At 43.8% G+C, this 25526-nt stretch overlaps 1 protein-coding gene across 2 annotated transcripts in view; it reads left to right on the top strand.

Moving 5' to 3' along the window:
* MAP3K15 (mitogen-activated protein kinase kinase kinase 15) overlaps positions 1–25526 on the top strand; it is a 257005-nt gene that overhangs the window by 56329 nt on the left and 175150 nt on the right. For both annotated transcript variants that reach the window (XM_029603361.1, XM_029603362.1), the window contains exons 2-3: positions 3156–3295; positions 6016–6039. In XM_029603361.1, coding sequence (XP_029459221.1) covers positions 3156–3295; positions 6016–6039 — 164 coding nt within the window. The remainder of the gene's footprint in view (positions 1–3155; positions 3296–6015; positions 6040–25526) is intronic.

Here is a 25526-nt window from a genome sequence, read left to right as displayed (position 1 = left end):
GCTGTGTTTGCTGCAAGAGGGAAATCCCCTTTTTGCTTGGGGCTTCTATATGGCCAAGAGGACAGCCAGCACATGGACCCAGGAAGCTAGCAACAAGTGTTGATGAGTCTAAATGAACTCTGGGAACTTGCTAACAACTGAGCTGTGAAAACCGGGGCTGGCAGTGAGACTGTGAACCTCCTGGAAAGGAAGCCAAGAGTTGGGACTGTTTGCAAGCTGCATCTGACTGAAGGGCAGGACAGCAGGCTCCCGGTACACACGGGACTGAGTCATGGGACAAGTGGTTCTGTCTGCTTTGAACTGTCTGATCAGTTGTCCAGGGTAAGTTGGATAATATAAGACTGTGTACAGTGCAACCATTATCTGCAAGGTGTACCTGGGGACTTTTCATCCAGGCAGCTGATGGAAAATTATCCCTTTACTTCTACAGTGATGAAGGAGATATGTTCCTGGTTAAAGACAGAGGCAGTAAAGACATACGGGCATCATTCACAGACTGATGGACTTCTAGTGAAACGCTTTAAGAAGACCCTAAAATTCGTGCTCCAAAAATGTGGAAAGGCAGACTCTTGAAATTGGGACGCTGCCTGTTATTGTAGTACAAGAGGCCCTGCAAGCCTCCATGGGGGTTCTTGCTAGGTGAGCCGCTTTATGGAAACAGTCTCAGGGGATCCTGGATTTGGTGATAGAAATATGGGAAGGATAGACCTTGCCTGAGAAAAATGTAGTAATGTATTGGGCATGAGGGATGGCGGGTCCAGTTGTCCAGAGGGCTCAGGTAGTGGTCAGTTTTGGGGGCATCCCAGGTCCTCTTCACTGATGGGATAATTCTGGAAGATGACTTGCAACCTCCCTCTACGTATTAGATTATAAACCGGTTGAGGCAGGGACATGGGAAGTATGTGTCATGTTCTGCACAGGGTTATCTCATAGCTCTATATAGATACGTCTGGCTGTCACCAGCTCATGTGGGAACTGAATCATGTGACCATTAGAAAATGGATCTCAGAATTGCTGTGGGAGTGATTAGCTTGGGCCCAGTTTTACCAGAGATAGGGAATGGAGATTGGAATCTCAAAAGGAACCGAGAGACTGGTGGCCCAGGGGATCAGTGGCAGGAAGAACAGAGATTAGATCTTAGAGGGAGCTGGAGGAACTCTCGGGCTGGAGAAGAGAGAACAGGAGATGGGTATCAGAGAGGGTGGGAAGAGAAGGACAGGAGCGGGGGAGCACAGAGTCCGATGAGGAATGGAATTGAAATGGGAGGACTGGAGTCTGAAATCTGAAGCGGAGAGAGATGTTATGCCAGCCCAGGCATCAGTAGGCAAGGGGGAAGATTAAAAGAGGTAAGGGGTGGGGAGTAGTCAATCACTAATAATTTTCCACTCAGCCACAAATAATTTGTTATATTATGGCCATCCTTAATGATACGCACTCTCTCTTATTTAAACAATATTCTAAAATGGAGACACTCTAGAAGGAGTTCAGAAACCTCACGCTACCTTCCATCTCTGCTCCAGGCAGTTTAGTTCTTGTTAGGGAAGCCCTGAGAAGGTGCTAAGCCTTGTGGTTCGTAGTGCAGCCGTTGCATCATCGTGCGGTGGACGGAATCCGCACATGGCATTCAGATGCTCGCAGGGAGTTTCCAGGACAGCTGCATTCTGTACTGAGCTCCTCCTCTCACAGGCCTCAGGTGCTGCACAGGCAGAGGCATCCTCTCTCCAGCTGGTTTCTCTTTCGGCTTCTTAGAGTTTCGTTTTTTCCTTTTTTTTTTTATTAAGACCTATGTTTGGAGTCCTCCCTATGCTTGAGTACTGTCCAAAGTACAGAAATGAATCTCTCAACTTCTCCAGGTTCACTGAGTTGGACTTTTGCCTTCCGAGTGTGACTGTTCTTTCATTTCAAAACCCCGTCCTTTTTTTTTTTTTTTTTTTTTGCTGTAGTTTTTGGTAAAAATTGTGACACTTTTTTGTAGGATATAATTGTCACTTTTATCCCATTGAATAGAATGTAGTTTATTATTATATTTACTTATCTCATGTCTTCCTGTGCAGCTCAAGTTGAGTTACATCAATGAAAATAAATACAACAAAATGCTAAAGCACAATAACAGCGTCATAGAAAAATATAATAAACAGCATATAGAAATCCCTAAGTCCAGTTCTCTATTTATGTGGATAAAACCCAGTTTTATGCATGCAAATGGCCTTTGAAGATTGCCCAGGGGTTGGGCATGTAAAGGTTTGTGCAAAAGCGGTTTTGTTTGTACTTTTATGTGCACTTAAAAGAAGCATCCTGGGGGCTGTAGTTACGTCGAGGGAACCATTTATACATGCACTTTTGACTGCGGGTAAATCTCCAGGCACAGGAATTGCTCTGTGTATGCGTGTACGTTGCCACTGTTTCCCTGCATGTCCTGGTCTTTTCAAAATGGACTCTTTTGTGTATAAATCCGCTTTGACAATTAGGACTAAAGCCTGCAGTTTACTTTCTGCACACAGACATCAGCCCTCTGTGGGCTGCTGAAAATTACCTCAAATGTACAACAAAGTTTATACAGAGGATGCTGATAAATAGAACTAATACAACTTGTATTTTTTATGGCACAGTGCAATTGTTTTGCATGCTTTTGTACAAATTTTGCATTTGCTGTAAAATAGACAGGATGCCGTCTTCTAGCACGTAGAATTGCTGAGAGGTACCTTAAGCTCGGTTTCATGAAGGATCGGCTAATGCACCCTTTGATCAGAACCTATGAGATGAAGGATGTGTGAGAGGGAAGCCATTTCCCCCAGTACCTACACTGAAGTGTCAGGTAACCAGCAGTACCTTTTACTGGCTGGACTGGGATGTCAAATCATATGGGTGAGGGAACCTGGGCCTCAGGTATTGGAAAATGCAGTTGTTTGATTGGCAGATGCTTCCATTGGGATTCTTGTAGCACAGAGCCCTAGAAGCTGTATTGGTCCTGCAGGAAAACTAATGCAGGTTCTGATGCCTTTCATCAGCCCAATCTACCAGTTGTCCAGGAACGACTCTGTACCTGAATTTTCCAAGTCGGTTTTCTGATAATTTCTGAAAATCCATGGGAAGCTTCCTGCCTTGTACATTTTGTAGGATTCTTTTCAAAGCATGGGTTATATTTTCTGTTCCAGATGTTGCGGTGGTGGACATGAGTGACTTGGGCAGGCAGCCGTCCCTCTTCTATCACCTCGGAGTGCGCGAAAGCTTCGACATGGCGAATAACGTTCTCCTGTACCACGACACAGATCCCGACACAGCTCAGTCACTCAAGGTAACATCTCCTCTACAGACTATTTCACAGTATTGCAAATTTTACTTAGCGGGTTCATTTTTGCATGTCACGTAAAACTGGAATGAAGTTGAGTCGCCGTCAACTGTCAGTTCGACATTCGGTTCATTTGTTCCCTTGTGTCTAGTGCAAGAGCATGTTCATTGCAGATTTTGGTTCTCCGAGATTTGGATTTCAAAGATCAGCTGCATTCTGTGTTCAAGGTCTTTTCCTTTTATCTGGCTGACCCAGGGGCAATAAGCCTTTTGTATCCTTCAGAGTCATTTCTGTGCGAATGAGTGGAGATGCACTTTTTCAACACGTCCTAGATGGGAACAACTTTACCGCAAGTTATAGCCATGTCCTACAGAACCGTGCCCTTTTCCCATCTCAGTTTTATTTGATGAGAAGTTCTTACCATCCATTGCTCCCCAAAATGGATTGGGGCCCACTCAGCCTGCCCCTCTAGAGTGCTTACAAGAGGTCACTCCAGTTGAATTGATGACCCTGGCACTTGCCATTTGGACAGTTTGGGATTGTGGAAGCAGAGAGAGGGAGCGTCATGTGGTCACATTACTTCCGCCACCTCTGGAGTGGATGTCATGGCAGCTTCTTCAGTTTAGGGAAGACTGTATGATAGTTTCCATAGGGAAATGGGCTCTATGTGTTGTAGCTGTAGCTTTGCCAAAGACCCCCTCACCACTGCAGTGAGCTCTTTACCCAATTGGTTAGGAGAGCGCTATACTGGACCTTAACACGCAATTTAGTAATGCCCAGAGCAATAAGGCTAGAAGCCAAGTAATGCATTTCCTTTGCAATATGTATCTGCTTTTTAATAAACAGAATTATAATTGAAAGTTTATGATTAGCAGATGACCATTAAGCTCTGGTCCTCCTTTCTCAGCCTCCAGGAAGTGTTCAGAAGGAAAAGAAAAACTCTGGGATCTCCCTGGGACGATATTGTTCACATGCCACATTGATATCTAAGGCAGTTCCCACTGAGCAAATTAATCATGGGATGGTGTCACTCCTATAGCATGCAGAAGGAATGAGATGTATGTGTAAAATTATCCTGCGCTATTATATGATTTCTTATTTGGAGGTGCTAAAGAGGTCCTAGAAAACTTTTCGGATAAGAGGTCTGTTCCCAGTTACGTGTTCCACTGCCGAAAAGTTATCTTCACTTTCCTGTCTGTGCCATCACTGGCACAGACTGGTCCGGCAGCTGGCACCTCCCTTCCGCTGGTAGTGTGGATTCAGTGATGGCATCTTTATGCTGCGTTTTTGAAACATTAATTCATTGTGCATTAAGTAACGCCACCTATCTATGTGTAAGTTCGCTGCTCAAAATCTATAAAGCACAACGTAGCAGGAGATGAACCGGTCGTACTTTATTTAAACATTGCATCTGTTAGGCTGGCCTGGCTGAGACCAGAGAGAAAACATCCTATGTTGTGGGACCGATTTTGTGGAATAATCCATGAGATGAGATTCACAATACTGAATGCTACACCACATTCAGGAAACGAGTAAAATCTTTCTTTTTTTTTTTTTAAACTGTGGGACATGAGTTGTTGAGTTTGTTATAATTTGCTGACTTAATACTAGTGGGGTTTTTTTGTTAAGGTTTTTTTTTTTAATGTCATATTTTTTGTAAAGATTTTGTTTCCTGATGTTGTGCATTTATTATGTATGTAAACTGTTACCCGCCGAGTGCATCAGAAGAAAAAAAAAAAAGACCAAGTTCTGCCTTTGCATTCTGGCAGCTTGCATTGGTGACCCAGCAAGCCCCTTCCTCCTAAAGCCGGAGAGCCAGATTGGAAGTGGAGTTTGTGATTCATGAATCCGTTATTGATTTGTAACGTAGCCCCACCATGTGTGAAGAGCATAGTGCTAGGAAATACCTTTGTGGGCACTGAATCTGTGTTTTACACTGCACTTTCTGCTGATGGGTTTGCAATCATCCTCTCGCTTCCCCTTTCTTCTTTGCGTCTGCTGCTGAAGACCTGCCTCACATTGTACTGCAGCATGCTCAGAGCACTTTAGGCAGTTTTCCTCTTAAATCTTTGTAAGCGATTCTTCATTTTGCGGGTATTTCCCTTCCTCTTAATGTAGAAACACGACCGTGGTAGTAGCAGCTGGATCGTGCATGCAGTGCAGGAATCTATGGAAAATCCATAGGTGGCTCCATGTAAAATAAAGGAGTTTCCTGTAGGTAAACCACGGACAGCTCCCTTATAAAGTAATGGCGTTTGCTGGGGGTAATCTGTGGACATCTTCATGTAAAGTAATGAAGTTTCCTCTGGGTAATCTGTGGGAGGCTTCATGTAAATCGATGAAGTTTGATCTCCGAATAATTCCACATAAAGTGATGGAGTCTGCTGTAGGTGATCTGAACCTGCTCCATGTAAAGCGATGGCGTTTGCTGTGGGCATATCTTGTCTACCACCAACTAACGTCTGCCCTTTACATCATTGCAGCTAAATGAAGCTAATAATGGCATGAGGCTTCCAGACCTGTCTTCAGTTAGAGTTTTGTCTATGTACAACATCTGTCTTTTCTATATGCACAGTATATATGTTACAATGTTCAGGAAATTTTATTTTTCAAGTGTCGGACTGATAGGGGATGAAAAATCAAATCAAATATATCTGTAGTATAGCTCTATGCATAGTTATCATGGAAAAAATGTGTGCTATTTTCTTTATGCTTCTGTTTTACAGGACATGGTGTCACAGAAGAACACAGTAAGTATTAAATCCTCAGCTCTGTCACGTGATGTGAGACTTTCGTGAATTCCGTCTCTCTTTTGTGAATTCCTAGAGCAAACCCCGCACCCTGTGGCTATAGTATGGATGTAGGGTCTCCCAGTCACACATTTCAGCTAGCTCTGAACAGTTGGGTTGCTCTTGCCATCTGGGATCGTTGCTTATCCTGCAGCCCTTGAGGGCATCAGCTTTGTAAACTGAGGCCGCTGAGGGAGGAGGAGGAGGAGACGGCAGGTGGGGACTGGGTGGATCGCCTGTGGCTCTCGGTTTTCTAGGTATTCTGAGGCGCTTCATTGCATGGAAACTTTAACACACTGGAAAGGAAAACCCCTCTGGCAAGGGAGGCTTCCGCTGCTTCTCCGTACTACGCTTCAGTTAATTTGCGAGATCTTGGGGCGCAGCTTTAGCAGTGGCATCGCGCTGCGAGCGCCTCTGGTTATTAGGCAGTTTTTGCCGCCTTCTCTCAGCCTCCTGCCTCTGGCCTTCCAGGCTCTGCCTTGGGCCTGGCAGTGGCTGTGCCGCTCGTGCTCCCAGAGCTGGGGAGGTGGAGGCACCGTGCACGGAGCTTGCCTGACGGGCAGGAATGAACCTGCTGAACTCGGCTGCTGTCCAGGAACGGAAAGCTAAAGAGAGAGTTTCTTGACTGTTTGCATAGATAGGATATCACATGTAAATAAGCCATCGTTTTCTGTCTCCCTGGAGGGACATTTTAAATTCCAGGAAATGTGCCAGACAATGCCTAGTACGATCTGAGTTCATTTCTAGTGCGAACCAGAGCATTTCCACACTGCTCTGAGGCCCAGCAGCTTGTGCACCAGGCGTATGGGGCTCACGTTGAAATGTCTGGCAGTGCATGTTTTTACTGCTCCCCAGTTATGGTACGGTTTGGGTATTGAACATAAGAAGAGCCGTGCTGGGTGTGACCAGTGGTCCATTGAGCCCAGCATCCTGTCTCCTCCAGTGGCCAGCCCGGACAAAATCTAATAGTTTATAGTTTATTGTTTTTCTAAACCGTCGCATCAGCTGTGGCCTTCACAACGGTGTACAATTATGTTTAAGATAATAAATACAATAAATTCGTAAAAAGATAACAGCTAAAAAATACTAAAAGATGAAGCACAGAAATAAATTAGCTGTTAAAATTACATCAAAATAGTAAAACATTTAAAAAATATTCACAATAAAATTCCTAAACTAATAATAGAAAAGGTCACTCCATGTTGCTCATTTTCTCATGTGGAGACACCCAAGACTTCTAGGCTAATGATTGTCCCCATGAAAAATATCCCAACCTTTTTTTTTAAACTCAGCTATACCACTAGCCTTCAGCACGTTCACTGGCAGTAAATTTCAATAGTTTCATTGTGCTTCCACTGAAAAACTACTTTCTCAAATTCATTTTAAATCTGTTGCTAGTTACTTTCATGGCGTCTCCTAGCGCTGTTTCAAAGAGTGAATATCCGTTCCCTATTAACTTGTTCTTCACCACACACACACTTATAAACTTTTATCATCTCCCCTCTTGGTCCTCACTTCTCCAAGCTGAAGAGCCCTAACCGGTTAAGCTTTTCCTTTTGTAAGGGAGCCCTCCCATCGTCTGGTGTTCCCAGACACGAGGGGTGGCGACGTTTCCCCCCCCCCCCCCCCCTACCCCCAATGTCTGCTTGGCTAGAAATTTGTCCAAAATGTTTAAACCCAGCTAGTCTATTAACTTTGACCCATCCTCTGGCAACAAATTCCCCAGCTTAATTGTGCATTGATTGGAAAAAAAAAAATTACTTACATTTTTTGTAAATCTGCCACCAGTTAGTTTTCTGGAGTGTCCCCTAGTCCTATTTGTTATTTGATAGAGAAAATAACTGTTCCCGATTAACTTATTTCACACCACACATCATTTTATAAATCTCTATCATATCTCTTCTGAGTCATCTCTCCTGCAAGCTGAAGAGCTCCAGTCTCCTCAGCTTTCCTTCATAAGGCAGTCATTCCCTTTCCTGGAGTCATTTTCATTGCCCTCCTCTGTGCCTTTTCTAGTTCTGCTATGAGCATTTTTGAGATACGGCGACCAGAACTGCACACAACACTCAAGGTGCAGTCGCACCATGGATTGAATCAGGCATATTTGTTAGAAATGGGTTTCGTGTCGCTGTGCTGAGGTGTATTGAGTTAGCTAGAACTGAAATCTTTGGAGCCACTGGGGCTTCTCTGTCGCTCTCTATGCTTGCTTACTTCCAGGCCGATGCAATATTGGCGTGTGTTAGATGGACACTCATGATTGAGCGCCTGCGCTCTTAATGTGCACCAATCTACCTCTCCCAGGCACCCGATTTAATATAAAAAAGGAGGCACTAGGGAAAAGTTTGCATCCCTAGCATCTCCTCCACATCAGGCGCCCAGGAGAGGAGGCTGTCAGCGGGTTAGGAAAATGAACGCTCAGGTTTATAAGCATCCATTTTCCTAACCTGACCGCTGGCACACTTTTTTTTTTTTTTTAGGACTCTCCTTTTCGGTTCCTCCGACTTAATATCATCATGATATTAAGTTGGAGGAAGTAGAGAAAAGCAGGGTTTTCTGTTTTTCTGTAAACCTTTTGAGGGTAAAATATGCGCATTGGGCGCGCTTTTTTTTTTTTTTGCTTCGGGGGAGAAATAACTAATAACCTTGTCAACATGAATTTACATGTGATGAGTGTTATTAGCTACGTGCTCAATTGGACGCGCTGATCACTGTTTTGCATCGGGGGTTTTGGACACGCGTCCAATTGTGTGCTGAACCGTGTACTGTGGCCAACGCATGGTATTGCATCGACCTGTTCCTGCTGCTGCCGCGCCATTTAGATTGTTAATAAAAGCAGTGCTCTTTTACTGCTCTTGCAAAGAGGAAACCTCCCTGGTTTGCTTGCTTTTTCTTTAGAATGCAGTCTCGTATCTAAACAAACTCCGCTGTGCCACAAATCTCTAACAGTTAATGTTTTCTTGTCCTTTCCGAATAATCCCTAACATTCTGTTTGCTTTTTTGGCCACCACTGCCCACTGAGCTGAGGATTTCACTATGTTGTTCACAATAACTCCAAAGTCCTTTTCCTGAGTGGTAACTCCTAGTATGGAACCTAGCACTGTGTACGTGTAGTTGGGATTATTTTTTCCACGTGCAGCACTTTGTACTTGTCCACATTAAAGTTCATCCGCCATATACATACTCGTTTGCTCAGCCTGGCAAGGTCCTCCTCACAATCATCTCGTTATTATTGAATAATTGTGCATCATCTGCAAATTGGATCACTTCCCTCATTGCTCCCTTTTCCAGATCGTTAATGAATATGTTAAATAACACTGGTTCCAGTACAGATCCCCGGGGCTCTGCACTATTTGCCTCTCTTCATTTGTAAAACTGTCCATTTAGGTCTTCTCTTTGTTTCTTGTCCATAAACCAGTTTCCAGTCTACAACAGGACCTCGACTGCTATCCCATGACTTTTTAATTTCTTGAGGAGCCTCTAATGAGGGACTTTGTCAAATGCCTTCTGAAAATCCAGCTACACTATATCAACTGACATGCCTTTATTTAGGTGTTTATTTACCCCTTCAGAATTTCTAATAGATTGGTAAAGTATGACTTCCCTTTACTAAATCCATGTTGCCTCTTCCCCATTTAGCTATGTTAATCCAGATGTTCTGTAATTCTTCTCTTAACAATAGCTTCTCCCATTTTCCCTGGCACTGATGTCAGGCTTTCAAGTCTTTAGTGTTCTGGATCACCCTGGAATTCTTTTTAGAAATTGGTATTAAATAAGCTACCCTCCGGTCCTCAGGCACAGTGACAGATTTTAGTGATAAATTACAGATTACCAGTAGCAGATCTGCAGTTTTTATATTTGAGTTCTCTGTGGCAAATACCATCAAATCATGTCAAGACCTTTTTTCATCTCAAGCCATTTTGGATCCACTCTAGTTCGCTTTTACCCTCTATAGTCCACAAACTGCTTTTGCCAAAGCCTTCTGTGACTTTTCATAGCCAAGGGCCAGGCCCAGAGCCACCGGGTATGCAAACCGTGCAATTGCACAGGGCGGCACACCCGGTGGGGCGGCATCAGGAGCAGGGAGAGGCCCATGCTGCCACCAGTGGAGCTGATCCCACCGACGGCAGAAGAGGAGGAAGCCCAAGGCACCGTTGGTGGAGCTGATCCCACCGATGGCAGAAAAGAAGGAGCCCGTGGCACCGCCGGTGAAGCCGATCCCACCGCAGTAGAAGAAGCGGAGGTCCATGGTGATGCCAGTGGACCCGATCCCACTGGCAGCAGAAGGAAGTCTGTGGTGCCATCGGTGGAACCAATCCCACTGGTGGCAGAAACAGGAGGCCACAGCAGAGGAAGCCCATCCTTCAGCTCCTCCTCCAGTGCTGGCCCCACGGTATTGTGGTGCTAGAACTTCCTGTATTCTCGCGGCACCGCGAGTGTTGAATTACCTCGGAGCCAGCACAGGAAGAGGAGCTGCAGCATGGCTGCTCTCCACAAACCAGCAGCGGAGGAGGAATGACCTTGGACCCTGACTGCCTGTTCTGCATGTGTGTGTGTGTGATTGGCAAGCTGCCTGGATTGAGTGGATGTGTGAATGGGAGACCGACCACCTGTGATGAGTGTGTGTGTGTGTGTGTGTCTGATTGACAGTCTGCCTGGGATGAGTGGGTATGTGAATGGGAGGCTGCCTAGGATGGGTGTGTGTGTGAATGGGAGGCTGCATGGGATGGATGGGTGTGTGTGTGTGAGTGAATGGGATCCTGTCTGGGTTGCATATGTATATGTGTGTGTATGTGAATGGGAGCCTGCCTGGAATGGGTATGTGTGTGTGTGTGTATATGCATGCATGGGAGTCTTCCTGGGACGAGCAGGGGTGTGTGTGTATGAGAATGGGAGCCTGCCTGGGCTTTGGGTGGATGTGAATTGGAGCCTGCCTGGGGTGTATGGGTGTAAATGGGAGCTTGTCTGGGGTGTTTGTGTGTGTGTATGTGAGAGAGAGAAAATAGGGGCTACAGGTGGATTCCAACTTGCCAGCAGCTGAAATGAAGATGAGGGTCTGGGGATGCTGGTAGATCCCAACCAAAGAAGAGCTAGAGACACCTGTAAGTTTGTCTGAGAGAGAGCATGTGTGTGTATATATAAGAAAGAGAGGAGACAGTTTGTGCATCTCTCTCCTCCACCACAATCCCAGCGTGACTGGAAATCAAAAGTTCCCAGGTATGGAGAACGTGAATTTTTTAAATCCTTTTTAGTTTTATTTTTCATGTGTTATTTGCTGTGTCTGCTGTTTTGAAATATTTTATTGGTATTTGGGACATTTAAAAAAACTTGTATATGAGTTTTTAATTATCAGATCTTTTATTCATCAGTTTTTAAATAATATTATTAGTATGTCTTTAGTATTATGATTGTGTATTTATTGTTTGATGTTTGAGGAATGATGATGGTTCTGTTTTTTCATTGTTGCACTGCATACAGAGTCTGGCTTCTTGTGGTTTCCAGTTCAGTTTTTATCTGCGCGTTTGTATTTCTACTTTATGGTTGCTCTATTCTGAATTTGGTGAGGGTCTGTTTATGTTCTGCATGTGTGACTGAGGTGAGGCATTTCCCTAATAGGAAGTGTATTAGTGTATTGGGGCTTTCAGAGGGGGTCAAGCCCACACCCAACACACACCACAATAGGCCTAATACCATATGGGTTCCAGTTGGCTTTTTTGCAGGGATTTCTGGTTGGCTTCACAGCGGTGCATGTAAATATAATGTAAGGGATATTTTTACCTCAGAATATTGTACTTTGATATTTTCCATGTATAATATAAATGCATAAATCTTTAACTGTGTATGTGGAATGGAATGGGGGGGGGGGGGCTGTACAAGGCTATAAGGTTCGCCTAGGGCACCTCATACCCTTGCACCAGCCATGAGTTTTAGGGGGGGAGGTGGTTATAAAGTTTGTATCACTGAAGGGAGCTGGATGTTTGGGTGTTTTTTTGGTGGGCCCAGGAAACAGAATGAATGAATGGGGGGGGGGGGCAGCACATTAATTGTTCGCACAGGGCAGTAAAAAAGCTAGCACCAGCCCTGCCAAGGGCTGTTATTCATCCTCATTCTCCATGGCTTATCTACTGCTTTTTTTTTTTTTTTTAATTTTTTATTTATTGCATTTTCACCATTTACACAAATAAACCATTGTGATTGAAATTAAAGGTTACATATTGATATAAATTTTAAAGAAAACTACAAAGCAATAATCAACAATAACCATTCATATGTTAAGAAATATTGAGGGGATGGATAGAAAACTCTAAGGAGCGTAAACTTCAAGGTTAACATGAAAAAAGAAATTTGACGGTGACCAATACCCAGCCTATTCATTCCTATTTGCACCCACTGCCATTTCCTATGTCACTGTTAGTTGGTGAGAATCAATAAAGAAACAGAGTTGCGAGGGTTCAAAAAAAAAACATACACGGAGTCCAAATACTTGACTACGCATTTGCAAGGGTAACGAAGGGTAAACTGTGAACAAATAACCATCGCTTCTTCTCTCAGTTGAATACATTTTTTCCTCCTTTCTTGTGTTGGCCTCATAATATCAGGAAAAAGCCATAGTTTTAGGCCATAGAATAGTGCAGTCCTGTTACGAAAAAACATCCTCAGTACATTGTTCTTTTCTGATAAGAAAGCGAAAGATACAAAAAGAGTTCCTCTTGTAACTACATCCTCAACAGAGAGTTCCAATACTTCTGAGATATTTAGTTGGACTTGCTGTTCATGACTCTGCTGTTCATCTTTTTTTTTCATAGGTAAATAATATACTTTAGTTATCAAGGGCATTGCCTCCAAGGGAATTTTCAAAACAACATTTAGATATTTTTTAAACAACTCGAATGGTGTTATATGAGTAATAATTGGGAAATTTAAAACTCTTATGTTAACACTTCTAATCACGTTCTCAAGGTTTTCTATCTTTTTATCAGTCACAGTCTCTTTTTGTAATACATGATGTTGAAAAGTTTCCAAACTTTTAACTTTTTCTTCAATCTCCTGTATTTTATGTTCTTGCTTTTCAACCCTTCTTTCACTTTCAGCACTACATTTATTCGTCTCCACACACATCCTGGAAAGATTTATAATGGCGTTTTCAACTGCAGCTAACGCGTCCCAAATAGTGTCCATTGTCACAACTTCAGGCCTTACCAAGAAAGAAGTTAGTTGCCTTAACTCACCAGCACTTGTGGCTCTAATGGCAGTTTCCCCTTCCTCATCCAGCGTCGGACTGGGTGGAGGTATGCCCAGAAGCAGTGTTCCTTCGGGGGCTCTCTCTCCCTGGGCTCAAGGCCCTACGAGATACCCCTGCGAAGTTGCCTGCGTCATCCTGCGGCCTTCCATACGCTGCAGTGGGGAGGGAGTCTCAGGTGCGCCGGGACTTAGCGAGATTTCGTTAGCCTGAGACTGAGATGCACGCTCCTCATCTCTGCCCTTCGCGGCTATCGCGCCCGGGACTACTGGCGTGGGTGTTGAGGCGAAGAAGGCTGGAATGGTAGCTTGAGTTGAGTCCCCAGAACCGGAAAGTGGCAGGCTCTCCCTGAGCCAAGCCTTACGTTTCGTATGAGGCATTCCAAAAGCAAATATTTCAGATTTGAGGCGAAAAAGAAACGCGCTGCCTTCACACACCTCTCACTTGGCCGCCATCTTAACTCCACCCCCCCTATCTACTGCTTTTGACATAATCTTTTCCAGGAAGTAGGCAACTCTAGTCCTGGAGTGCCACAAACAGGTCTGGTTTTCATGATACCCACAATGAATATGCATGAGATACAGACCTGTTTGTGGCACTTCAGGACTGGCGTTGCCTACCACTGGTCTGTTCCTTGACACTCTGGATTTTGGCTGTATCATGGTTTTCTTCTTACCGTTCTGTTACAGACCACTAGCTGGGCCATGCATGATCTGCTAACAGTTTCCTGGAATAGGCTTCTCAGAGCCGGCTATTTGCAGTCACAACAGCTTTATTCCATGTATCAGCATTTAAATGTTCCAATTTCTTTCCTAGACCACTAGGATCACCCCAGAATGGTGCATCACAAGTCAGGTCTATGCCAACCCAACTTCCTTTTTGTCTGTCTGTAGGCGGAGCTCTTTCTCTTTTTTAAACCAAACTGACTAAGGCTAACAGCTGTAAGGTGCCTCAGTTGTATCTCCCAATTATTAACACAGCTTTCTGTGATGGCATCTTTCACTTTAATTGGTCCTCTGCACAAGGTCTCCAGACTACATTTCCCAGCAGCCTTGTGCTTCCTGTTCCATTTGGCTTTACAATCCCTTAGCAAACTGCTGTTCAGTTTTTTTTTTCCTTTGAAACTCTCTGTACACCTCCCATCAGAGCTCTCCCTGCACTCTGGAGTCCCCAGCTGTTCTGTCTTTCCAGACTGGTTCAGCATGGTAAAGCCCCTTCTTTATCACACTTTCCCAATATACTTTTTCTTCCTTTACCGCTATTCCATTATTTTTCTTTGTGCATTAAGGCTCTGTCCTGGGCTGCCTTCTTTTTTTCTCTACATTTCTTCCTTTGGTACTCTGATCTCCTCCCACAGCTTTCAGTACCACTTTTATGCTGATGACTTCCTCTGATCACTGGAAATTTCACCAAGAATCTAGTCCCAAATACCCAGCCAGATTATCTGACATTGCCACCTGGATCCCCACTGCCATTGTAAAGTTAATATGGCTAAGATGGAACTTCTAGTCTTTCCCCCAAACTTACTTCCATCCTCTTTTCTTGTCCCTGTGGATAGCAGCCTCATCCTGCTAGATGCCTTGGCCCCTAACCTCGGTGTCAGCTTTTATACCTCTTTCCTTGTCTACACGCATCTAAAACACTGTTCAGCATGCGGTTTCTTCCTCTATAAAAGAGAAATAGAGAACGATTCCACACTTTAAATATAATCAAAAGGACTGGAAGTGCAGAAAAAGTGAGGGTCCTTACAAGTTCATTGAGTTTGAATTTTTTACTCGAAAGAAATTCCCAAGACTTAAAATGTTCCAGTCATATAATAAGAACATGCCATACTGGGTCAGACCAAGGGTCCATCAAGCATCCTGTTTCCAACCGTGGCCAATCCAGGCCATAAGAACCTGGCAAGTATCAAAAACTAAGTATATTCCACACTACTGTTGCTAGTAATAGCAGTGGCTATTTTCTAAGTCAACTTAATTAATAGCAGGTAATGGACTTCTCCTCCAAGAACTTATCCAATCCTTTTTTAAACACAGCTACACTAACTGCACTAACCACATCCTCTGGCAACAAATTTCAGAGTTTAATTGTGCGTTGAGTGAAAAAGAACTTTCTCAGATTTGTTTTAAATGTGTCACATGCTAACTTCATGGAGTGCCCCCTAGTCTTTCTATTATCCAAAAGAGTAAATAACTGATTCACATTAACCTGCTCTAGACCTCTCATGATTTTAAACACCTCTATCATATCCCCCCTCAGCCGTCTCTTCTCCAAGCTGAAAAGTCCTAACCTCTTTAGTCTTTCCTCATAGGGGAGCTGTTCCATTCCCTTTATCATTTTGGTTGCCCTTCTCTGTACCTTCTCCATCGCAACTATATCTTTTTTGAGATGTGGCGACCAGAATTGTACACAGTATTCAAGGTATGGTCTCACCATGGAGAGATACAGAGGCATTATGACATTTTCCATTTTATTCATAAGAACATAAGATCATAAGAAATTGCCATGCTGGGTCAGACCAAGGGTCCATCAAGCCCAGCATCCTGTTTCCAACAGAGGCCAAACCAGGCCACAAGAACCTGGCAATTACTCAAACACTAAGAAGAACCCATGCTACTGATGCAATTAATAGCAGTGGCTATTCCCTAAGTAAACTTGATTAATAGCCGTTAATGGACTTCTCCTCCAAGAACTTATCTTTTTTGAACCCGGCTACACTAACTGCACTAACCACATCCTCTGGCAACAAATTCCAGAGCTTTATTGTGCGTTGAGCGAAAAAGAATTTTCTCCGATCTTAAATGTGTTACTTGCTAACTTCATGGAATGCCCTCTAGTCCTTCTATTATTTGAAAGTGTAAATAACAGAGTCATATCTACTCATTCAAGACCTCTCATGATCTTAAAGACCTCTATCATATCCCCCCTCAGCCGCCTCTTCTCCAAGCTGAACAGCCCTAACCTCTTCAGCCTTTCCTCATAAGGGAGCTGTTCCATCCCCTTTATCATTTTGGTTGCCCTTCTCTGTACCTTCTCCATCGCAACTATATCTTTTTTGAGATGGGGTGACCAGAATTGTACACAGTACTCAAGGTGTGGTCACACCATGGAGCGATATAGAGGCATTATTACATTTTCCGTTCTATTAACCATTCCCTTCCTAATAATTCCTAACATTGTTTTCTTTTTTAACTGCTGCAGCACACTGAGCTGACGATTTTAAAGTATTATCCACTATGATGCCTAGATCTTTTTCCTGGGTGGTAGCTCCAAATATGGAACCTAACATCGTGTAACTACAGCAAGGGTTATTTTTCCCTATATGCAACACCTTGCACTTGTCCACATTAAATTTCATCTCCCATTTGGATGCCCAATCTTCCAGTCTTGCATGGTCCTCCTGTAATGTATCACTATCCGCTTGTGATTTAACTACTCTGAATAATTTTGTATCTGCAAATTTGATAACCTCACTCGTCGTATTCCTTTCCAGATCACTTATATATATATTGAAAAGCACTGGTCCAAGTACAGATCCCTGAGGCATTCCATTGTTTACCCTTTTCCACTAGAAAACTGACCATTTAATCCTACTCTCTGTTTCCTGTCTTTTAACTAGTTTGTAATCCACGAAAGGACATTCACTCCTATCCCATGAATTTTTAGTTTTCGTAGAAGCCTCTCATGAGGGACTTCGTCAAACGCCTTCTGAAAATCCAAATACACTACATCTACCGGTTCACCTTTATCCACATGTTTATTACCATTCTAATAATTTCTAATAATTCCCAACATTCTGTTTGTTTTTTTGACTGCCGTAGCACACTGAACCGATGATTTCAATGTGTTATCCACTATGACACCTAGATCTCTTTCTTGGGTGGTAGCTCCTAATATGGAACCTAACATTGTGTAACTATAGCATGGGTTACTTTTCCCTATATGCACCACCTTGCACTTATCCACATTAAATTTCATCTGCCATTTGGACGCCCAATTTTCCAGTCTCAGAAGGTCTTCCTGCAATTTATCACAATCTGCTTGTGATTTAACTACTCCGAAAAATGTTGTATCATCTGCAAATTTGATTACCTCACTTGTCGTATTTCTTTTCAGATCATTTATAAATATATTGAAAAGTCCGTGTCCCAATACAGATCCCTGAGGCACTCCACTGCCCACTCCCTTTCACTGAGAAAATTGTCCATTTAATCCTACTCTCTGTTTCCTGTCTTTTAGCCAGTTTGTAATCCACAAAAGGACATCGCTACCTATCCCATGACTTTTTACTTTTCCTAGAAGCCTCTCATGAGGAACTTTGTCAGACGCCTTCTGAAAATCCAAATATACTACATTTACCAGTTCACCTTTATCTACGTTTATTAACTCCTTGAAAAAAGTGAAGCAGATTTGTGAGGCAAGACTTGCCTTGGGTAAAGCCATGCTGACTTTGTTCCATTAAACCATGTCTTTCTATATGTTCTGTGATCTTGACATTTAGCATACTTTCCAACATTTTTTTTTTCCTGGCACTGAAGTCAGGCTAACTGGTCTGTAGTTTCTCGGACATGTTGGTCCCCCGACATTTACACCATGTTTTGCCATAAAGGCTGCGTCGGGAGGGACAAAAATCTGGAGTTCATACACTAAAAGAAAGATAAAACATAATATAGAAAGGACCTAATATAGATGGGTTCTGAAACACATCACGGCGACTACATACCTCGTAGAGAGAGTCTCTTCTATTTGGGGGAGTGCTCTGGATAGAATTCTGACTAAAGACGCTAAGAATTGGCACCAAGACCCAACCAATCAATTAAGCCCAGATAGCAAATGAAACAACCAATCAGGGGGGAGGATGACATCATAGTATCAAACTAAAAAAAATTCTTTGTCAGTGCCAAGCGAGTTAAAGACATCAGAAAACTGGTGGGAACACAAGAATCACTTGGTCGACGGTCCAAGACCTTTTGAATCATGTATAAAGCTCCCGCTTGAGGAATATTGGAGTATAATGAAACTATATGAAGTGTAACTAAGAAAAAGAGCTCATCTGAAACTGATAGGTTCTGAAGTATGTTAATTAAATGTCCAGAATCTCGGACATATGACCAGTTCAAAGGAAATAATGGTTGTAAAAATAGATTTAAAAATCTGGATAAAGGTTCTCAAAGGAAACCTATTCCTGATACAATAGGTCAATCCAGAGGGTTCACTATTTTTTTGTGAATTTTTGGTAGAACATAGAATGTTGGAGTGATGGGAAATCAACTCGAAGGAATTGGGCTTCATGGGTGGTTATATACTTGCTATCTAAGCCACCCTGTAAACCCTGTTAGGTACCAGCATTCCACAAGTGGAACATTTTTAAGCTAGGTTTTAAGTTCTTGGTACCTAAAAGGTTTTAAATCCTTAATTGTGTCTTGACATAATGGTGGGGGTCAGTGGGAAGCAAACAATAGAACTCAGAGTCCTGTAGTTGACGTTTAACCTCATTCACATAAATCTTGTCGATTAAGTATATCAACAATCCCACCCACCTTGTCAGCCGGTTTGATGACATTATTTGGATCAATAGCGAATATTTTAAGGACTAGTCTCTTATCTTTCGAGATGTTATAAAAATGATGGTTTGGTTGAGATTCCATTAGATCTACTTCATGTCGGTTAATCTTTTCAAAGGCTAACAATACAGAATCAATGGGGTCAGGAGGACTCCACTTTGCTTTTCTATATATAACAGAATCGTCCTGTATAAATGGCCTATCTGAAAAGAATCATTTGATTCTCAAAGAGCAGAAGAAACTAAATAAATGAATCTGCACATCAAAAGGGTCATATGTGATAGAGGGAACAAATGATAGTCCCTCCTCTAAACATTCATCTCTCTCTTAGAAAGAGATTGTGATGATAAGTTGAAAACGAAACAGATAGAGTCTGAAGTTAAAGCAAAAGATCGCTGCTGGATTGCTGTAGTCACGATGACCTTGTTGAGCGCTGTGGATGCGGCGGTTCAGATCAGCCCCGCGATCTTGGATTCTTCATGGGTTTGTAAACTTGGTGTGGCTCCAAAAAGGCATAAAAGAGGATGACTGCTGTTGTAAGGAGGATTGTAAAGTGCGACCATCTGGGTGTGTCGGCGGATTTGTAGCCCCGCATAGTTAGTCTCCCGAAGAGTTGTCCAAGGACAACGGTGCAAAAGCCACCTTCTTCCGAACAGGGCAAACCACGACCGGGGCCAACTGTCATGGCCGCTGGCCGCGGTGGACCGCGGTCGGGACCAGTAACTCACCCTCGACATCGGGGGAACCTGGAGGCTCCTGCTGGAGCAGGGAGCCTCCTCCGACGTTCTTCTCGCGGCTTCGGCTGCTGCCCGGGCCAGCCGCGGAGCCCAGCGGGGCTAAGATGACTCCGCCCCCTTCCGGACTGCTTAGAGCCGCGCGCGCGGCTGAAGAACAGATTTAAAGGGGCCACGACAGGAAATGTCGTGGCTCCCTTCTGAAGCTGCTTCCTCCTTTTCTGGTATTTAAGGCAAGGTCTGCCTCTCAGACCTTGCCTTGGTATTGAGGCTCAGTTCCTGGTTTCCTGTTTGGTGTTCTGGATCCGCTTCTCGTCCCGCTTCTGCTCTTCTCCCCGTTGGATTGATTCTGTGGCTCCTGACCTTTGGACTGGTGGTGGTGACTTCTCTGGCTTCGACGTGGACTGGCTTGGACCCTTCTCCCTCTTGTTCCTGGATTGGCTTCGGACCATTCTCCCGTCTGCTCCTGGACCGGCTGCCGACCTCTCTCCGGCCTTCGACCCTTGGATTGGACTGGGACTATTCTTCAAACATACTCCCCGACCTCTTACGACCTGCTGGAGGCGCCAGCCGTCTGGAAACCACGACCTGCAGGAGGCGCCTGCATCCAGACCATCTTCATTCTTCAGGGAGTCTCCTAAGTCCCAGCGGCCGTGCCCCTACAGGCTCCTCCTGGGGGGGTCACGAGCTTCCAGGGTGAAGTCTTCAGCTCTACCTCTCCAACAGGCCTTGCCTTCCGACAGAGACCAACAAGGGTTTAATCCCTGCTCGGCAGTGCTGATTCTATTTCGGAACAGAGGTCCACTCTCCAGATCATAACTGAGTAAGAAGCAATATCTTGGATTTGACCCTATAACAAACAGGTAGCCATTGAAGATGGCAGAGAGTGGATGAGACATGGTTAGTGCACTTGATTCCACTGACTAACTACGCTGTAGAGTTAAGTAGTTGTAGAGCTTTTAAGACTGAATCAGGGAGCCCAATGTATATAGCATTGCAATAATCCAAAATGGGTAACACTGATGCTTGAACAACCAAATTGAAATCGTCTTGTTCCAGAAGATTCTTTAGGCCATGGAAAAACTCTGTTTGAAAAAGCCACTTCTAGTCACAGTCTTTTTATGATGGTTGAATGACAGTTTGGAGTCAATCCATACACCAAGGCTTTTTGCATAAGAGGAGATGGGAAAGTTAAAGTTGTTCAAGACTATGTAAGGATGGTACACTGTTGGAACGCTCAAAGACCAAAAACTCTATTTTTAAGACATTTAGCAAAAGTTTGTAGTGTTGCAGCCATTGTTTAATGGCTGACAAACAGATACCAATAGAGCTCACTATCTCGGTCCAAGTGGTACTTATTTTGACGTAGAATTGAATATCGTCAGCAAAAATTCTATATCCGTCACAAAGGCTCATCAGAATCTTGTAAATTGGAGCTAAACAGATGTTAAACAGCAATGAAAATAAGGCAGAACCCTGAGGGCTGCCTGTAGAATTGGCAAACCATGAAAAACATTGACCCCCCATCTTGACTTGTGAGAAGCGATTGGAGAGAAAATGTAAACCATGCTAAAACTTGTCCAGAAATGCCACATTCTCTCAGACGATAAAGAAGAATGTCATGGTCGAGAGTGTCGAAGACCAATGAAATGTCCAACATGATCAGTATGTAGCTATGACTACTGTCAAGTCTGCGTCTAATACTGTCAAGCAGAGAGACAAGTAATATCTTGGTTTTGAGGGATTTTCTGAATCCAAATTGAAAGGGGTCTAAGATCTGGTATTCCTCAACAAACTCAGATAATTGTTTAAGAACTGTGGCTTCTAATAGTTTGGACAGAAATGAAAGAGAGGAAATTGGCCTATAACTAGTAGGAACAGAAGAGTCCAAACAGGCGGTTTTTTTATTAACGGCCTGATAACAGATTGCTTCACGCTGGCTTCACGCCTGCTGAAATGAAAGATTAACAAGGGTAGTGAGAATGGGGGCAATTAAGTCTCTGGCGATCTTCAAAGTGGGCACACTGCAAGTATTTAAGGGACAAAACAAAGGGTTCAATTTGGCAATGATATGAGTGATCTTAGACCATAAGACCCGGAGGTACTGACGTCATGCGGTTCCTGCCATGATGTATTAAAAAACGTAGGCAGCGTGTGCCCTAGGAGGCCTCAGGAAGAAGCAGGGCAGACGGGGACACCCATGCCGTCTTGGAGACGCAGAGGGTTTCGGCAACCAGCAGCGGAGGCAGCCATCCTTCCAAGGGAGGAGCAAAAGGGTAGAAGATAGGTGAGGCAGAGCAGTCGCAGCTGTCTGCGACCGACGGACGCAACAGAAAGATGGCAGTCTCCATGCCAGAATATTTGGCCTCTTTGCTAAGACTGAGAACAATGGGGTCATACTCAATGGTGGTTTCAGGGATGGCTGGTAGAAATTGGACCTAGACCATTAACCATTTTCACATAGGCCACCAAATGACTTTCAGATGGCAGGATTTTTAGCCACCTTCAACCTAAACCAGATTTGAACGATAGACCCAGTTGACCGCCTTTCAGTCATCTGACGTAGAGGCAGCTGTTAGTAATTGGAATTCCCTGTTAACTAGAGTTCTTGATGACATTGCCCCTGCTAGATCTGTCCCTTTTAAATGGGGTTATGAAGACCGGAGATGCAGGGCCGAACGTGCTTGGCATAAATAATGCTCCAGCTCTCTTCTGGAGTATTTTAAAAAGAAAATGCTAGAATATAAGACTTCAGTTCTTTTTGGGATTGCAAGAAAAAAATTTACTAATGAGCCTTCCACATCTCCTTGGACTTGATCTCCGCTTACCACCCTCAGTTGAATGGTCAGACTGAATGGTCAGACTGAAAGAACAAACAGAACGCTTAAACAGTTTCTACAGTCCTACGTTAATTCAAGACAGAGTGACTGGGCGGAACTGCTGCCTTGGGCAGAATTTGCTATCAACTCACATCCTGCTACATCTACGGGGTCTTCTCCCTTCCAACTCTTCTATGGATGACAACCGCTTCCTCCTATGCCAATTCCCTTATCAGTGGTTTCTCCTGCCGCACAGGCAACTGCAGCAGAGTTATCTCAGCTTTGGAAACAAACAAAGGATCTGCTCCTTAAAGCAGGACAGAAAGCAAAAAAGATCTATGATGCTCACCATCGAGAGGCATCTCAGTTTCAGCCTGGAGACAAGGTCTGGCTGAGTACCAAGTTCCTCCGTCTTAAACTACCTTCAGCATGTTTTGCACCTCACTATGTAGGACCTTTTGCAATCTTTCGGTGCCTGGGAAATCTGACGTACAGTTTGAAACTACCACCATGGGTCCTTCTCTCCATTCTACAACCAAAGGAAGTTTATCAGTACTGCCACTGTGTGAGTATCTCTACGCTCCAGCTCTTCCTATTCCACCCTTCAGGTTCATGGCCTATCCCGCGCTGCGGAACACTACCAACCTTTGCTACATCTGGGTGAGACCATCTACTACAGAGACTGTCTGAGCTTACTGTGATATCACTGGACTACAGTACTGTCTGTTCCTTGGGCAAGATTCAACCTTAGCTACAGCAGTATAATAAAGCCAATCACTGTGGTTCCCCACGGGGCCCCTCCCCGTGGGAGGAGTCATCGCCACTTCGACCAAGAGTCCACAAATATGCCACAAACCCAATACTTTCAGAGCAGGGTTGAGACCCAATGGGAGGGCAATGAGGGGATGTGAGTAGGGCTTGGCTGATAGCCAAGCAACAAGCAATTAATTCATTATAAGGTGACTGGTGAGCTCTTGCCTGTGACTCCTTTACCGACGCTCAGTTACAAGCTAGAATACATTTCCAATTTTTGCCCTTGTATATAGATTACTTAAGTTTACTTTTTTTTTTGTGGGGGGGGGGGGAGCACAGTTTCCTCCTTCTCCATTGGGCTTCTAGCTCTTTCAGAACCAGTACTGGGATGTTTGCACTATAAACCTTCATTCACAACTTCCTGGGGATTTGTTTCTTCTATTTTATCTCTCACCCCCACTCCTGTTTTTCATCTGGCCAGGAGGTGCCATAATTGCACGGGGTCTGTGAGTTCCCTCTCCCCTTGGGATCCTTCCTCATGGCAGTGAACAGCATTTACCACTGGGCCAGTCCTAGTTTGTTTGATAAGTGGCACCAGAACGTAACCTTATGCTTTTCTTTGTGCTGACAGTACTACAGTGCGTTATAGTAAAATCAGTAAAGATGTTCCCTAAATTCTCGTAGATTTCTGTGACATGATATTCAAGCAGACCATTGCTGTTCCACTTCTTGAATTCACATTTTAGCAAATAAAAGTGTGGTCCAAGTTTGTTGCTTTAGTGTTTTACAAGTTGAGTGATTCTCCTGTGTAATATTAGAGTTTAAACTTAATTTCCTCATTATATAACAATTTCCTCAATGAACAAGGAGCTAGAAAAGGTGAATGCGCAGAAATACGACAAAATAGCACATAACTTAGGATATCTCAGAACTGCTTACGTTCATTAACGCTGGCTCAAATGAGTTGGAAATGCTTTTCCTGTTGTGTTTCAAAGGCTTTGACAGTGTGCGTATGCTGCAGGGTAGGGATAGCATTTCCGCTTTAATATATGTGTCACCTAACATGCTTTGGAAACACATTTCAGATTCATTGCAGAGAACTGAATTCCTCGGTAAGGAGCATTTCAACATGAAAGGGATGAAGGGAGCTCTGTGTTCTGGAAAGTTCCAGAGCCTCCTCATCGTTGGATAATTCAGAGCCCGGCCCAATAAAAGGTATCACAACCTGCAAAGGATCCAGTTTTATCCAAAACCAATTCATCTCCTGGAGCTTTGCTGTCAGGATAAACATTGATGTTTGGAAGAGAACTTTTTTTTCTAATCATCATTTGCATATTCAATGCAATTTTCATTTGTAGTCCCTGAATAATGAAAGCCATGTGCGTTTCCATGTACGTGTTTTACTGGAATAAGAGATACTGAGATGCCCCTTGTTTTGAGGTTTGATTCCCAGCTAACAGCAGCAAGGCAGAGTTGTGACCGAAGGGAAAATACAGAAAAGTTGGCACGGTAGACGCTGAAAGCTGCTTCAGTGCATGTGTTTATCTTCTATATCTGTCACAGGAATAATGAACCACAAAACATTCCCCCCCTAAGAGAAATGCCAATCCTGTGAAAGCTAAATGCAGTCTGGGGTAACAGTGGGGTTAACTGTTCTTCCAGATGAAGATTAAGATTGAAGATGGTGCACCATGGCCCGTAAGCACCTGAGCTAAGAATGAAACCAGTAGATCAAATACTGAGGATCAGGGAGGAGGGGTTGGGGGTGGGGGGAGGGGAATGTTTGTGTAAAAAAAAAAAAAAAAATCATTTCAAGAAATACAAGGGTGGAAGGTTTGGTGAGGCAGCTTCCATAGTTAATAATGAAATGTTCAGAGATAAGCTGAGATGGATTTCTTTTTGTTCATTTGCCTGCCCCCACAGTTAGTAATTGAGTTCTGAATTACTGATTTACTGCCCCACAGAGAGGTTCGGGTATCAGCCTGGAGATCTCTTGTGCAGCGAGTCATTGCGTTCCCAAGACGCATTCGCTCTAGCGTGCAGCGAAAGTTCAGAGTTCCCACCCTTTCTCCTTCACTTAGGTCACATTTTTCTTTTGAAGAATTTTGTAAGCAGCTGATGGCTTTCAGGGAGCAAGGGAGCGTATCAGATCTAATCACTCTTGCTGTCTCTCGAAGAACGTATCTGTAGAATAAGGAAAAACGACTTAGCCCGCAGGAACTCAGTGCTTACTGCATTGGAGACCAGGGACTTATAAGACCTCAGAGAGCCCCAGGAGGTACAAGGTTTAATGGTAGCTCCTTAACTCTGGTCCCCTGATGCCTCTTTTCTACCATCATCT

Source organism: Rhinatrema bivittatum, chromosome 5 (genome assembly GCF_901001135.1).
Source record: "Rhinatrema bivittatum chromosome 5, aRhiBiv1.1, whole genome shotgun sequence".
Classification (NCBI taxonomy): Eukaryota; Metazoa; Chordata; class Amphibia; order Gymnophiona; family Rhinatrematidae; genus Rhinatrema; species Rhinatrema bivittatum.
Note: the sequence above shows the minus strand (reverse complement) of the source record. Positions and strands in the feature narration are given on the sequence as shown.